General features: G+C 33.5%; 3 protein-coding genes across 3 annotated transcripts; 1 reads left to right on the top strand and 2 right to left on the bottom strand.

Moving 5' to 3' along the window:
• Positions 1-2,582: 2,582 nt before the first annotated feature.
• Positions 2,583-3,667, bottom strand: LOC105132424 (uncharacterized). The gene is made up of 2 exons (XM_011035930.1): positions 3,443-3,667; positions 2,583-3,357 (listed from the first exon to the last, which is right to left on the bottom strand). Exons 1-2 carry the CDS (start codon positions 3,500-3,502, stop codon positions 2,767-2,769), a joined length of 651 nt encoding a protein of 216 aa, XP_011034232.1. The 5' UTR covers positions 3,503-3,667; the 3' UTR covers positions 2,583-2,766.
• Positions 3,668-10,258: 6,591 nt separating this feature from the next.
• On the top strand, positions 10,259-12,473 carry CRR4 (Pentatricopeptide repeat (PPR) superfamily protein). The gene has a single exon (XM_011035916.1). The coding sequence runs from the start codon at positions 10,414-10,416 to the stop codon at positions 12,337-12,339; it is 1,926 nt and encodes a 641-aa protein (XP_011034218.1). The 5' UTR covers positions 10,259-10,413; the 3' UTR covers positions 12,340-12,473.
• Positions 12,474-13,740: 1,267 nt separating this feature from the next.
• Positions 13,741-17,263, bottom strand: LOC105132410 (Leucine-rich repeat protein kinase family protein). Its single transcript, XM_011035905.1, has 4 exons — positions 16,742-17,263; positions 15,895-16,155; positions 14,911-15,765; positions 13,741-14,492 (listed from the first exon to the last, which is right to left on the bottom strand). Exons 1-4 carry the CDS (start codon positions 17,157-17,159, stop codon positions 14,011-14,013), a joined length of 2,016 nt encoding a protein of 671 aa, XP_011034207.1. The 5' UTR covers positions 17,160-17,263; the 3' UTR covers positions 13,741-14,010.
• Positions 17,264-17,513: the final 250 nt, after the last annotated feature.

Below are 17,513 nucleotides of genomic sequence, written 5' to 3'. Positions count from 1 at the left end.
CACCCCATAACTAGTCATGGAAAATTAAATCAACATTGAAAGAAATTATTAAGAAAATAAATTATTAAAATCTAACAAATAGATTAGTGTTTTTTTTATTTACCTATTTATTAATTAAAAAACCTAAATAATATAAAACTAGCTTCTTGAATCACTCCCGGCCTTAGTACAAACTTACTACGATATATATATATATATATTTGAGTGAATGCTCCTTTCAAAAAGATAATTTATAAAAACTATAGTGATGATATGAATTAATTATACTATAAAACTACATAGATATTTTAATAAAAAATCTTAAATATTAGCATCAAGTATATATTGATTCATGAATATCTACTTATCAAATTGTTTGCAAGATTTTTTAAACTATAAATATATATTTTAAAAAAAACTTTAAAAGCAGTATTAAATTATTCATTACTGTATTTATATTCTAATATGTAGTTATATTTGTTACGTATAATTAAGATATCATAGCATGCCATTTTTTTATTTTAATAGTTTTATAATTCTTATTTTTATCATATAATTTAAAATTATTTTAAATTTCAAGACAATTTTTGTCTTCTCAATTCAAAGAAATAAACAATAAAACTCTATTTCTATTTTTATTTCTTATGTTTTTAAAATAAAAAAATGACATTTTTTACAACATGCAATAGAAGGAAAAAAATCAATTAAAACCAATATTTTTAATTAAAATTAGTAACTTATAAATAATCGAATAATACAGTGCAGAGTAAATGTCAAAAACCTTATTGGGCTTCGTATCCAACAAAATCAGAATGGTTTGGTTCAAGTACTGGTATACTCGCGAGTGGCCCAGTTAATTATTTCTCTTGTAAGCCCATCCTGTCACAGGTTTAGGTTGGTGGTCAGAAGGGAAGTTCTTCTAACTTCACTCGTTAGGCACTCCTAGGCTGAAACCCGTGGGAGGCCCAAGGTCAAGTTATTTATTTTTTCGGTAAGACGGCCCGCCATTTTTCGAAATTATGATACTCTTCTACCTTGCACGTCCAATTTTCTAAAGTGAAGCCTTATGCAACAACTATTTCTCAAAATGATTTTTTAGATAAAACTAATCATTTTTTTATATTTTTAAGGCAGCAAATAACTACGAACCAATTTATTGTTCAAATAAAACTAATTTTTTTCTTTGATAATATTAGAAATGCAAGTTTTATATTGACATCATATATTCAAGAGAATAAATTTCTTTAAATACTAGTGATGGTATTATAAAATTCAAGATACCTAAAAATATGTTTTTTAGTGGTTGAATAATGAGTTTAATCAATTTTTCATGCAATTAAAAAAGATGGTGACTTGTAGAACCTATAAAATAGTTTTTTTTTTTTTTATGGATTTGAAGACCCTGATGTTTAAGCCAATATAATTATAGAGATAAATTATAATAATTATGTAAAAGAATATTAGATTCTACTAAAAAGTTTGTTCTTTATATATATATATATATATATATTTGGGAATAAGTGTTTTGTTAAAAAATAATGATGGTGCGTCGTCTAGATGATTAATAGATATTCATACCTCTTAAATTTTATTTTATAATCTGAATGACAGGTTAAAAAGTTATTTTCACTAATAATATTAACAAAAAATAAATATATCTTATATATATTAATGAGGAACTAACATAATATGTTATTAGAGACTCTTATACTTCTAAAAATGTAGATTCAACAGGATTTAAATAAAAAAATTTGAGTTAAATTAAAAAAAAGTCTTAAAGAAATGGGTAAGCTATAATGAAAGATTCAAGATGCACTACGATGCCTGATTCCATCAGCTGAGGGGTGTATCTAGACCCATGCATCATGCACGAGCCCACTAGCTTGGGCTCAAACCCATTTCTAGAGATCATTTAAAGCACAGGTCATCATTAAAATGGGCTTTGGATCAATAAAAAATAGTTTGAAAAATAGTGATGAATTTTGGTTGATAATTAGTTAAAAAAATTCAAAATAAAAATGATAAAATCCTAAAACTAAGTATAAAAACTCAAAATAGCATAATATCTTTTAATGAACTCCAAAACCATGAAACTACATCGAGTATAAAGTGACAGCTAATATAGAAAACTTGCAATTATTTTTTTGTGAAAAAAAAATTATAATCTTTTTTTTTTAATTTGATTCATTTCATGTTTCTAAAAATATGATGCACCACTTCCGCTTAATTTGAATTCTCAAAATCAAAACCAACAGTTAGTACTTTCACCAATCTTAACCAACCATTAATTAGTATAAATAAAAAAAAGTTATAATGGTTGATTTTCAAATTAGCAATTTAAAATTTGTTTGGAAATGAGATTAAAACAATATTCGCTCATATTTTTTTTTTAAATAATTGTTTTGATGTGCTCTGATTTTAAAATTAATTGTTAAAAAATAAAAAAAATATTTTAATATATTTATAAGTGAAAAATACTTTAAACCACAATTACTATTATAATCCTAAATAAATCTTTAAAATCGGGGAAGATCATCTATTATTAGGAACTTGACTATAGGAAGAAGAAAATCAAGGAATTATTGCATGAAATTAAGCGAGTCAATTAAAGAAAGCTTATTTTTCCACCCAAAATGCACGAGTCCAAAAAAGTTGCAAGACATCATGGAACAACTACAGCAATAATTATATGTACATAATACTCCATTAAGGTTCTGAGAACTATTACTAATTTACCCGATAGGCTCTCGTAACAACCTCTGTGTTTCCAGAAATCACATAAAAATTTTATCCACGGAACACATGCTCCTCACCTGACTTTTGATCGATATGCCTGATCCAACGGCTAGGACTCCCCTTTGAGCTCTCACTCCCACCATGACTCCCTATATGAGCCATATCCAATCCTTGCCCAACTGGCAATAACACAGTCTTAACTACACGTGTCCCTCTCGCAAGCGCTCCGTGCCATCTAAACCCGGCAGCAGACTTTTGAAAGGCATTCTTGCATGCCAAGACAGCACCTTTAGGGCTCAACTTAGCTAACCTTAAAAACCTAACAAAATCCCTCCGTTTACAATCCACCACCAAAAAATCCACCCCAACAAGCCCTGCCATCACCTCTTCCACTTCGCCAACCAGAACCTCCGTCTCCAACATGCCGGCAAGATGCATGGTTTTCACGTACTCGGATCTTGACCCTTCATCTGGTACCACACACACATGTCTTCCACACGTGTGACGAGCCGCCACGGCTAGGCCGATGCTCGTCGCAATCGGGCCACCCTTGGACCAGGATTCAACTATTAGCTTTGCGTTCCAACCGGCCGCCATGGCTGAGAGGAATTCCGCTACACTGGATTCCATAAAATTCTCACACTACAATAAAAGGAAAAAAAAATGTAAAGTAAGAGAGTATAGACATCAAGAATGGAATTGTGCGTCAAGGACAGGATTTTCTTACTGTTTTGATAGTACAAACATAGGCTTTTAAAGCTGTATCTGGGGTCCAAACCAGCTTCATAATCTCTACTTTTCTCTGAGATAGATCTCCTAGTGATTTCTTGCAGTTTCGATCTTCTATGTCTGGTGTTGAGAGTTGGTGTTTGGTAGAGGCGTTTTGGTTTTAAAAGGGTTTGAGAGAGATTTGCCGACTTCTACAAATTAACCGTTGACATTTGATGCTGCACAATGAAAATGCGTGAGCTAGGCTTATGTAACAGTACTGCTAGAATAATCGAAGGATATAAAATACAATCTTCACTTTTGTAAACGCCTTAAATATTATCAAACTAGCTGGAATAAAAAAATGATAATTATCTTTCATCGTAGTAATTAATTAGGACAGTTGTTGAAACTAGTGGGATCAGAATATTATTTTTCTCGTTGATTAATCAATTAAATGTAGGTATATGCCAAAGGCTTCAAGTCATCCTCCCATCAGGATTAAGCCGCCTGTGAGATAAAATTAGGTGAAAGTTAATTTGATTAATATAAATTTATTTATTTTTTACTCTTGAGCACTTCATCTTCTCCTTTTCCTTTGCGTTTTTATGTTTACAAGTAGTAAGGTATTAGTGGGTTCCTTTGTGCCATAAAAACTAATAACTTCCATGATTAGATCATCGTGCCTGGTCACAGCAAAAGATGGTGGCAATCGATGGTTCTTGAACGTGTCCTGGCTCCCGCATTTGTCTCGTCGTTATGAACAGGAGCTTGCGTCTCAGAAGGAATAATGTGGATTAAGAACAGCACAAAAAACATTTAACTGAAACTGATTAAATTGCTGTCTACTATAATTCATCTTGTTGTTGATAACTTTATCTCCGGTTATTAATCTCTTAGTTTAATGTAAGTTAACTAGATAATAGTTAAATAATAATAAGTTAACTAGAGAATTAAAGAGAACATTTTTAATTTGAATTGTACCACTTATATTTTTTAATCTATATGTAAGTATACGATCCACTGAAGATTTCGAGTTTATCAATTCTAATTTAGCTCTTAAAAATAATCATACATTTGTAAATCATGACCTAAGATATTAAGAGTCCGAACCAACTAGTTAGTTTCTGATTTGTTAAATCAGAGGCTTACATTGGTTATTTTGGCAATCTACTGCTATAGTCAACTTTAATCTTTGTCACTTTCTTTATTTGTCTCTCTGTCGTCATGTTAATTTCTTTAATGTTTTTGTAGAAAAATACAAAAGTTAATTTACCATATTAACTATATCTTGATATTCAATGGAGCAAAGGGAATAACTTGTTGGAAGAAAGAGGGAAAGCAACTCTCCCATTTCACATCTTTGAAACCATGATTAGCATATCAATTAGTTTTAACTTTTGAATCCGTCGACCAATTCTAAATCACATTTTTCTTTTTATGCTAGCTAGAGAATCAAATTTTCAATTTCTGGGCAGCATTAATTACCTTTTATTTTATGGTTTGTTAAAAAAAGGAGAGCCAAAGGGTATCTGCCCTTCAAAGTTGTTACAACTAGACCAAACTACGAGAGAGATAGACAATACAATAGTGACGCCAAGCATGATCAAGACATCTGCATGGAGCTATCAAAATGATGGCAAAATTCTCCTGCTAACCATGTCTTCTAGGTCTTAGAATAAAATACATCAACGCCGCAAGTTGCATTGCTTTTGTCATTGAAGCAACAAAACATTTTGATAAGAAGAAGCGACTATAAGATGGTCGCTGTTTAGAATAATGGTTCGTTTCGTTACAAATTGACAATTTTAATTTGTTTAGGGCAACTTGGTTAAGTTGCAATTACTTTTGTTGGATATCTTAATTACGATCAGCAATCACCTCAAATTTATTGCAGGACCATAAGTAGTGCCAAAGATGAGGCCGTAGAGCTCTTTAAAGTTTAATCATTAAAGGTATTTAACGGGCTTCAAGACTAATTAATATGGTAAGTATGTACTAATCAAATATAATCGCCCTCGTTTCTAGGTGCTGTGATGTGAATTTGGAAACATTTTCAGTTATCAAGGAGGGGAAATGCCAACTTTGCAGTCTTGTTGTTTGGACTTCGTCAACGGGTCCTGGTGCAGTCGTCGTTGGATTAGTAGTAATCCAAATGATTTATCTCAATCTAAACCCATTAATTTGCACTTAAGTGATCTAATGTAGAAGTTTAATGGAAAAATCAAGAAAATGGAGGATAATATAACAATGGGCTAGCATGGAATGATCATATTATCCAGATGCTCAAAGATTATATAAAATCGAAGTCTTCACATGGCTGTAGCCTCATGACGACAACAGATCATGCAACCGTACATTGTACTGGACAAGATTTGTACGATACTTTAGTTAATTTAAATTACTTGCAATTTGCAACTTGCTATTTAAATAATTAATTGAGAAAGGTCAAATCCCAAACAATAAAACCGATCGACATGGTATTAATATCTAATTAGAACTTTGCTAATTAAAAATTATTGTTTTTATGCTCTGAAGGGACACGCCTTACATGGTCCATGCTATGTATTCTCTAAGACAATGTCTATCTACTAGTAGTAGAAAAATACCATCCAACTTTGAAGTCAAAACACACCAAGTTATTAAGAAAAGAAAGTCCCAATAACTGAGATGTACATGCTAATCGAAGATCCTAAATTACTTAATAATAAAATAATACAAGATGATTGTGTGTCTAAATGAATCTCTTGCCGATGGAAGCGTGTTTGGAATTGCTTTACACTTTGTATTTAGTAGCATTTTAAAAATCTGTTTACCCTTGAAATATTATTAGTTTTAATAGTTTTATCAATAAATTTTTTTAATAATATTTACACAAACAATCCATCTGTAATTATTTTATTGATAGGATCATGAATAAAAAACATCGGTTTAAAAAACACTTGATAGTAATTTTTTATTTGTCGGTAAATTTATTATTGATAACTTTAATTACTGATAACTTTACAGATGGAACGTTTGCATCAAAAACATAATTTTTTTATTTTGTTGGTATTATTTAGCATATTGCCAACATGTTGATTATATGTAATTTCATCGATGAGTTGCAGTAGTAGTAGTTATAGTAATTCTTTTTAAATTCTTTGAAATATATTAACAAAATGATTTCATCAATGAGTTAACAGTAATATTGATATTCACTTTAATTTAAAAATATTTTTGTCATTGATCATGTTATTATATTGTTTGATTTTTTTATTTTTATTTTTAATTGCAATTCTCTTGATATATATTATAAAAATATTCATGTCGTTGTTTATTGATGAATTTAAAAATAAAAAAATCAGTTAATAAATATTACTGCAATGTACTGCTAGAAAAATTATGTAAGTGTTTTCATTTGAATTTGTCAATTTTATTGCATTTAAATACATTAAATTACTATCTTTTAGTATTTTATAATAATTTTAATATGTTGATGTAAAAATTAAAAAAAAATATTATAATATATTTTTAATTAAAAAAAATTAGAAACAAAAGTGAGGATACTCCTCAACAAATACTACACAAACTCCCAAGTGAGGAGGCCTAACAAGAGGCACACAAGTACACTTGTTAAATGGGGGCGTCTGAAATTTGAGCAACCTAACTTGATAATAATGACTGATGGTCACATATTGTAATAATTACACCCCTACATTTTTTATTTTTTGTTCAATAAAATAATAAAGCAAAGAAATACCTCAATTGTTTCAATCGTTAGATCACGTTAATCCACGGTTAAGTAATGATGATCGGGTGAAAAGCTTGAAATTAAAATCTGTATAAAATTACGAGTGCAGTTTTTCACTGGCATTGAAGAGGTCCACTGATCCAATTTGTTGAATGAGGACTTGATAGTGGATCCAATACATGATCATTAAATAAATACCATCTTCAGAAGCATCAACGTCATTTTTTATATATCGACGGTTCTGAGATATTGTTTTGAGGCTGATTTTAATCTATGTGCTGCATCAACTGATTTTAAAGGCAACATTTTCATATATATATATATATATATATACCATGCCAACTTGCCTGAAAGAGATATAGATCGGACATATATATCATGCCACCTTGCCTGAAAGAGATAAAGATCGTACAATAACCCTGGAAGGAAGGTCACCTAAATTTATTTTTCGCATTAAAAAAATTAAAAAGAGGTAAGAAACTAAATTCATGACATCAAGTGAGAGAGATAACCTCGAACACGTTTAAAAAAAACACATAAATGTGGTAAGATTTTTCTTCTTCGTATTTAATTACGATACTCAAGTTGTAGATGAGCCAAGATGCTTTGAGTTCTTTGTTGTGAGATGTTCTCAATTCCACTTGAAACGCCGATCGTTGCATTGGCTTCTTCATTTGCATAAGAGATAAGTGGGATTGATATGATCGGTTTTGAAAGCATAGGACCTCTTTTCACGGGTATAATATTGATTTTTTTAACCCTTTAAATATATTTTAATTAATTATTTTCTAGATTTATTTTTTAAAAATTATTAATTTAAATTATATAAAATTTCAAGACTTATAAATTTAGTTAAGGTCCACACAAGTTTGTTCGGACACCGTATTAATAAAAAAATATTAATTTTTTTTATATTTATATTCAACAATAATATATATATATATATCAATTTTTTTATATTTATATTTAACAGTGGTATATATCAAGTACAATTCATAATGATATTTATTATTATTATTAGGGATAATATATTATAAAAATATTTTTTTACAATTACTTATTTTTCTTCTTCATTCTTTTGAAAATGAAAATGATATTTTATATTATTTCAAATTGAATAAAATGATTGAATTATACTAATTTACAAGCAAATCAAACTTCAGACAATATTCTTTCTCTTGTTCTAATAATATATATATAGAACCCAAATAAAAAAAAAATCAAGTTAATTTTTTTAATCAATTTCTCTTTTCTCGTGATGTACATTGTTGATTCAAACATGGTTTGTCTTGTCTCATATTGCTAGAATCTCTCCCTCTTGTGTAATTTCAAGTGTTTTGGGTATGATTTTGTGTGATTTCAGTTTATGAATCCAGCCTTCTTCAATTTAGATATTACTTTCTTCCAAGAACCAAAGCAACTTTTTTTTTTTTTGAAATTCCATAAAAAAAAAAGATTTTCACCAATTTCTTCATCAATCCCTCACTTCACTCTCGGCTTCATGAAAAACCTAAAATCCCTCTCCTGATCACTTTCCATACAAAATATCCTTCTAAATTTGCAATTGTACACAAACAGAGCAGAACCAAACTTAAAATTGGCAGAGAAAATGTCAAATTAAAGAAACCAACTTTATCTAGAAAAGAGAAATGGTTTATCAAGAACATATTTCTAACCACCTAACCCATAACAACTGGGTTTATCAAGAACACATTTCTAACCACCAAGTGTCTCCTTCAAAATCTACTAGGTTGTTGATGATATGCTTGCTAATGAATAAGAGCATTCTTATTATGGGATTCATTTTACATAAAGAAATAAAAATAAAAACTTGAGTTTGTGTTTTCTATTTTTTTCAATCATATATCTTTATTTTTATTTTTTCTACTCAAGTGTTTATAAATTTATTTATTTATTTATTTTAATTGAGTGTCTTCTTTAAAATCTATTAGCGACAGTCCTTTGAGCAGGGGGGGAATTTTATTGTTACTATTATTTTATTGTTCCTATTGGGTTATAGTTCTTTAAGGTTTCTACATGACCATGGAGAATTTTCCTCCTATGTACATAATTTACATCTTCATTAGTTAATTGTTCTTTTCCTTTTATTTTAAGAATTTGATTTTGATTTCCTGGCTTTTTCTCACTTTATGAATGGTGGTTTTATTTAATGGACACGTCATCGATAATTTAATAAATTTGAAGAAACATGGAAGCATAGATACTTTTTAAAACAAAAAAAAAACACTCAATTGAAGAAAAGATGAAAATACACACTTATGTGCACTAAATGTATAATTACTCACAAATCACAAATCTTATAGCCATCAAAAACTTACATGCTTATTAATTTTGGAATTTATGAAATTAGTCAAGATATATACAAGTTAGCCTAAACATTTATGTTAATAAAAAAATTATATATCCATAGAATTCTAAATGGTTTATTTTAATCAAATTCTAGATTTACTTCTTAAAAATCACAAATTTAAGTTTTATAAATTTTAAAATAATTACAGATTTATATAATTATTAATTTTAAAACTCGTAAAATTAGTTGATATATACACAAATTAACCTCAACATTTATTATAATTAAAAAAATATATGGCTACCGTACAAAATACATTAGATATGATTCTAGGTGATGTTTAGTTTGGTTTTTGTATTTTTTTTTTAATTTAACTTAAATAAAAATTATCAAATTAGAAATCTTAATTATCGGACTTGCCATAATATTCCAGTCCTACGGTGAAATTCCATACACGAGCTAACAAGATTAAAAGTGCATGAGATCTAGAACACTGAAAAAGAACGAAGGTATAATGAAATGGTTTCTAATAAATAAAACACAAGGAAAGCTTCTTTAATATTGCATCATCAAGCTAAAACAACAGGATTGGTTTTGATTTGCTTTGATTTAAAATATTTTCATTTATTAAATGCAACATTATTTTTGGATGTAACTTTTCCTACAAAAAACTAATCCAAATTTGAAGCTAATCGGTGAAAAATCAACAACCATGTCATTGAAAACAAAAGGATTCAAAATATATTTTCAATTAAATACTTGATTGGAACCCTCAAAAGATCATGTACCAAAACAAAAATACGAGAGACGGTGAAAGGACGGTGTATCAAAGTGTAATTTATCCAATGAAAAATCATCTGCTTAACACGGGATATGAGGTCTCGTAGATGTTCTGCTGTTTCAGCTCTCAAAGATTGAATTACAGATTGAGGAATACTTCAATTTAATGCTTCTTTCAGCAAATTTAAACCAGCAACCATGGAATTCGGCAATCCCAACTTTAGTTCTCCTCAAGAAATGCAAGAGATTAAGTGACATTAATCAAATCCATGCAAGACTGCTAACAACGGGGTTTATCAAGAACACATTTCTAACCACCAAAATCATACTTTCATTCTCCACTTCGCTACACGCACCTCTCATTGAATTCGCTCGCTTCATTTTCTTTAGACATCACGCTTTTGAATTCGATGAAAAGGAAGAAGAGAAAGACCCTTTTCTTTGGAATGCTATAATCAAAACATACTCTCATGGGCATGACCCGAAAGAGGCTTTGTGGCTTGTTTCTTTAATGCTTGAGAACGGGGCTTTTGCTGATAAGTTCACGTTGTCTCTGGTTTTGAAAGCGTGCTCTCGAGTGGGTCTGGTTAAGGAAGGAATGCAGATTCATGGGCTTTTGAAGAAATTGGAATTTGGCTCTGATTTGTTTTTGCAAAATTGTTTGATTTCTTTCTATGTAAAATGCGGGTGTCTTGTACGTGCCCGCCAAGTGTTTGATAGAATGCCAAAAAGGGACTCAGTTTCGTACAATTCGATGATTGATGGATATGTTAAAGGTGGGAGAATTGACTTGGCACGTGTGGTGTTTGATTGTATTCCATTGGAGGAAAGAAACTTGATTTCTTGGAATTCGTTGATACGTGGATATGCGCAATCTGAGGATGGAATTTTGGTTGCTTGGCAGCTGTTTGAGAACATGCCTGAGAGGGATTTGATTTCCTGGAATTCGATGATTGATGGTTGTGTGAAATGTGGGAGGATGGAAGATGCTCAGTGTTTGTTTGATAGGATGCCTAACCGGGATATTGTTAGTTGGGCTAATATGATTGATGGGTATGCCAAGAACGGAAGGGTTGATATTGCTAGATGTTTGTTTGATGAAATGCCCGAAAGAGATGTCGTCGCATGCAATGCCATGATGGGTGGTTATGTACAAAATGGATATTGTATGGAAGCTTTGGGTATCTTTTATGGTATGCTAAGTGCTGGTAATATTTTGCTTGATAATGCTACACTGTTGATTGCTCTTTCAGCAATTGCTCAATTAGGACATATTGACAAAGGGGTAGCAATACATCGCTTTATAGAGGAAATTGGGTTTTCTTTGGATGGGAGACTTGGCGTTGGCCTCATTTACATGTATTCCAAGTGTGGCAGTATAGAGAACGCCATGATGGTATTTGAAAACATAAAAGGAAAAAGTGTTGATCACTGGAATGCTATTATTGGAGGGTTGGCCATTCATGGCTTGGGTGAAATGGCGTTTGATTTTCTAATGGAGATGGAGAGGATGCGAGTTGAACCAGATGATATAACGTTCATCGGATTGTTAAATGCTTGTGGGCATGCTGGATTGGTGAAAGAAGGTATGATGTGTTTTGAGCTTATGAGAAGAGTTCACAAGGTGGAGCCAAAACTGCAACACTATGGATGCATGGTTGACATTCTTGGCCGAGCAGGATACATAGAAGAAGCCAAAAATTTTGTAGGGGAAATGCCTGTTGAGCCGAATGATGTGATTTGGAGGAGTTTGCTTAGTGCTTGTAAAACGCATGAAAGCTTTAATGTCGGAAAGCCTGTAGCTGAGAATCTAATGAGGCTAGATTCTCAAAGCCCAAGTTCTTATGTGCTCGCATCAAATATGTATGCTGGTCTTGGTAAATGGAACGATGTCCGCAAGGTTAGGGCAATGATGAAGGAAAAAAACCTGAAGAAAATTCCTGGCTGCAGTTGGATTGAACTAGAGGGACTTGTTCATGCATTTTTTGTGCAAGATAAATCCCATCCTCAAGTTACAGGGATCTATTCCATATTGGATAGCCTATCAATGGCCACTTCAGAGCATAGCTATTGTAAAAATGTCAAAATGTAACTCTGCTGTACACTAGTTTGATCACCAAACATGTTTATGTTCTTGTGCATGCCTTGGACAAATTCTGTCTGGCTAGCTTCCAAAACCGCAGTATGTATTTTACGATCGTGCATTTATTCAAAATCATGGTTCATTATGGTCGGACTTCTGTAACTATACATAGCCAGTCCTTGCGATGAAGCAGCTCAAAGTTTTCTTTAGAGTTTAAGAAAATGAGCCTCCAAGTTCAGGTTGTTTTTACATCCTTGGGCGGAAGCACAAGTTGCAGTCGCAGTATACTCGCTTAGTAAGTGTTTCTGAAGATCCATGACCCCTAATCAAACAAACAAATCCTTCAAGTTGTTTTGACTCTTTGAAGCTCGATTTCTCACAGGACAAACCTAGAACCCTCGAACCAGGCAATCGACAAATTAAGGATTCAAACCTTGCCCTATAGCGAAGCGTACTTGGTCGTTCGATCATGCTTAAAACTGTGCTTCAGGAGCGAAAACGTGGTGTATTGTGTGGTCCCCGGCTTGGTGGATTGATGGGTACAAGTTTTTGCACACACTTCAAAATCACAGCTGTGGCCCTTGATAAACAAGAATGACAAGTAATGGGGAATAAAAAAAGTTGATCAAATAAGAATCACATGGACCATAGTTCAGGTGTCTGTTTTCGTTCGCGTCAGTTTGCGAAACAGTACAACCCGCGTTCCCAAAAATGAAAAGCAGAAAAGCATTCATTTGTGGGTGGAGGACTTGCCAGAGCCAGAGCAGCCAATATATTTCCTACTATTAAACGGCACTGTAACCATGGGAAAGGGTTAAGAAAACATAAAGGACAAAAATGAAGAGGACAAGAAACATTCACAGGCAGCCATGGCAAAAAGCAATAAAACCAAGCGTTTTGTTTCGAGAACCTTTTTTATGGTCACGTCAGATCCAGTTAAAAGTAGACTAAAGTCTATCCAAGCCTATCATGACCCTTTGTTGTTATGAGATACTGAAAATCTGTAGTACAAATACATGTATTCAATTCAAATACGCCATTTTGGTTAACATTGCTGTCCCCTCTTTCTACTTTTAAGCACCATTTTGTCCATTTATTGGTGGGCCATTTCTGATTCTGCAATATTTTCCGTGGAATCACATGTTCGGGTTCCTGACAAGCTGGAAAGTGAAAGTTTTTTGAGAGCTGCAAACCAGCAACCATTGCATTTTGTGGAAAGCTATAGCACCTTGCAGACGGTGAAGCAGACGGTAATGTTGATAGGCAAGGTCATTTATTTTTTTGTGCCGGTGAAGATTGGTTACTGGAATGGAGGAAGAGAACCCCGAGAACTACATCGCCAACAAAATTACACAAAGGGTTTCGCGTGCACTAAATATCGAGCAACGTAAACCTGCAAAACCTTCGAACGCAACTAAAATAAAACTAGTCTTGCTTATTGAGAAAACAGATACTGACTTCTTACATGTCTAAATTCATTTCATATAACTCACTAAGATATTACAATCGGCTCAGTGGCCAGAGAGTTACACGACGTTCACAAGATCTCGTGCCCTCCAGAGAGGGCAGTGCAGTTAGATATTAGTAAAGGAGGTCCAACATCAGGTGGTGGTTAGTGGCTGATCTAGAACTTCCCTATTGTTTGGAAATTGAGGCAAAGGGACCGTAATTTCAAATAAGCTAATCAGCGACCATAGATTCACAAAGTTCTTGCATCACAGTTTCCATGGTTGGCCTGTGATTTGGAGATTCATTAGTGCAACAGAGAGCTATTCTTGCAAGCTTGGCTGCCTCTAATTCTGAGAAGTTTCCTTCGAGATTTGCATCAATAAAATCTTCAAACTTGCATGCTTCAGCTGCATGGTGAGTCAATTGAGTGATGTTCCGTTTTCCACTGAGGATTTGAAGTACAATAATGCCAAACGCATAAACATCACTCTTTTCAGTGAAACGACCTGTGGTTGTGTATTCAGGAGCCAAATATCCCATGGCAGCACTGGCTTTGAGCATGGAAAAGACGACGTCATCTGCAAGGAGTTTGTGCAGCCCTGAATCCGAAAGCATGGGATTATACCATCTATCGATGAACACTTTCTCAGCTGATATATTTTGATGAACTAGAGCATGTTTATTTCCTTTACTTCCATGTAAGTGTGCAATACCTGGATAGGAAGGAACAAAGTTTCAGTATAGGCCCAGAGGTTTTAGCATTGTGTATTTACGTGCTCACAACGCACAGGTGTTATGCAACTTCACGCACATATCATTTGCACTGTCCACTTAAACAATCGTTAAATGGATCAAGATAATAAAATAAAACTAGTGCGACTTCAACAAACGCATTTGTCTCAATAAGATTTGCAATCTATCTTTAATAGATCACAAACTATATAATCTATGTCAATCATATGGTTAGTTCCAAAGTCCAAACCCACCAAAAACCCTCATGCACCATAACATATTTGTAAAGGCACTAGTAATAATCATTTCTAAGTCCAGCCAACATCAAGATAAAATGAAGGAAACAGGAAAAAAGAAAAACAGCTACTGAAACTTCTACGAGCAAGAAGATACACTGACCTTTAGCAATGCCATTTATGATTGAAATTCTTGTCGACCATTCAAGAACCTTCCCACTGCCATCCTTTACATCAAGATACTGCACCAGGTTTCCATTTGGGACAAAATCATAGATGAGGAAACACTCCCCTCTTCCCTTTGAGCAGCAAAAACCTCTCAATCTCACCAGATTTTCGTGTTTCAATGAGGTCAATATCTTCAACCCCTTCAAAAAATCAGCTTCATCGGACTTGCAATTTGTTTTGGTGATGCACTTTATAGCAACAGCTGACCCATCTCTCAGGATGCCTTTGTAGATAGCTGAGAAATTACTCTTCCCCAGCAAATTCACCTCCGAGAAGCACTGAGTTGCACGCTCTACCTCTTCTAAATTAAACATGAAGCTCTCAAGAACTTCTTGAGAAAACCCACTTTTGCTTCGACCAATGGCCATGGGATCCCAACCATTGGGATATTCTAGGCTAATAAGTGGGGAGGCACTCCTCCTGGAAACCTCCTTGGCCTGGTCAGTGCTAAGCCGCCCATCGAAAGTATCTGAGGCACTTCCAATTTTCTGTTTATGGCGACGGTGCCAAGAAAACATCAGAAGCCCAGTGACAGACATTGCAATGAAAACTCCGATCACGCCGAATATGATACCATATCTTGGGGTCTTGGACAGATTCGAACAGTCACTTTTGCTGCAATAAGAAGGGTTTGCAGACTCTGGGATGTCCTTCTCCATGGCAACATGAGGTTCGGAAGGTTCAGGTCTATTAGGATCCGAAGTCGCACATGTTTCAAGGTTAGAAAACCCAACTCCACACAAGTCAGGGTTGTTGCCATATTGAAATCCAGTAGTCAGCCTCTTCAAAGCTTCATTATCAGCCACAAAAACAGAGAATAAGAAGTGAGAAGGAAAGGAAAAAACAAGTCAAATCAGAAGTTAGTTCCACCTTCACCTTCCTTTGACATCAACAAACAAACAATAGAAAACCATGTTACCTGGAGGTATATTCCCGGAGAGACTATTGTTACGAATATCTAGAGTTCGCAGCAGAGGAGCTTTAGCTAATTTTACAGGTATGGGACCAAAAAGGTCATTAAAGCTCAAATCCAACCTTGACAACAACTCCAAATCCCCCAGGCTGGCAGGTATTGCACCGGTTAGTTGATTATATTGCAGAGCAAGGACACTGAGCTTCTCCAGAGATCCCAGTTCTGTTGGAATACTCCCAGTCAACTTATTGTAGCAAAGCTGCAAAACTGTACACAAAGCAAGCGAGATTGATATTCAATTGCGAAAGATCCCCCATTTAGTAGCAGTGGCTCCTTGAAATTCCACAAATCAAGAATCATAATTAAAGTTTTTCTACAAGCTATAACTTTAATGCAGGAGAAGACAATTTGTTGGAACAAAGATCCCAGGTTCAGCATTGGCATTGTTTTAAAGCACTGACCCCACCATAAGCTAGAAGAAATAATCTTTATGAAGGAAACGAGCAAGAATTCCCCAATGAAAGCGAGTTGATTATTTCAGAGAGAAAGAGCAATCAAGATGTTAGCTTTCGAGGAAGTAAATTAAATCTTTGAAATAAAAAATAAATAAAATAACCAAGAAACATTTAAATAATTAAAAAGGGAGACGGAGAACCATAAATTCTACTACAGGATTGAAACTTTCCAGACTACAGAGATTCGCTATGTATTTCCATATTTTTAAAAATACAATAACAGGCTAAGCATGCATCATCAAGAACAAAAATCGAATTTTTCAAACAAAACTGAACAATCTACAAACAAATATTGCAATATTTTTTTTAAAAAAAATACTTAACTGTCTTTAGCTTACCTTGAAGATTAGACATGTTACCAACCTGGGGTGGAATTTCTCCAGACAGATTATTAACATTAAGATACAAATCACTGAGTTCACTCAACTCAGCAATCTCTTTTGGTATCACTCCATTCAATGCATTAAAATGCAAGTACAAACCAGTCAAACTCTTTAGCCCGCCTAAAGCTGCTGGTATTTGGCCTAGAAGACCCTTTCCCTGAAGGGAAATGTTAGCCACATGGCCTAGTTCATTGCACGCCACACCTTCAAAAGAACCACCACATGGGTCTTTGTTGGTTTCCCATGATGTCAATAACCTGTTTTGAGGGTCTAAAGAAGCCTTGATTTCCATTAGGAGTTCGAGTTCCGTTGGCGAGGAGAGGGTTTGAGAGAGCGTGAGAGAGAGAAGGAGGAGATAGAGGAGGGAATGCATGTTTGGTTTGTGAGAAAGTGAGGGAAATTGTGGGGGGTTTTGAAGTGAAGTGAAGTGTGAAGTGAAGTGAAAAGGGCAACAGAGAAGGAAAGGGGAAGGTGAAGGGTTAGGTAGTTGCTATTCAAGAGACAAAAGGTACAGCAAATCCTTCACTCCTTTTAGTGAAATCTTTCTGGAGGTAACTTGGTTTCTGGGAAAATATATTTTGGTATTTGTAGTTGCAAGAACTTTCCAATATTAATTCTATGGTTTTCGAAATTCTAATATAACCCTCTCCTTGGAATGCCTAACAAACAATTAACAATATAATATTGCCTTTAAAGCTTACAATTTAACTCTTTTGTTGTCTTATTT

This window comes from Populus euphratica, unplaced genomic scaffold (assembly GCF_000495115.2).
Source record: "Populus euphratica unplaced genomic scaffold, PopEup_1.0 scaffold2.1, whole genome shotgun sequence".
Classification (NCBI taxonomy): Eukaryota; Viridiplantae; Streptophyta; class Magnoliopsida; order Malpighiales; family Salicaceae; genus Populus; species Populus euphratica.
This window is presented reverse-complemented; position numbering and strand designations above follow the sequence as displayed.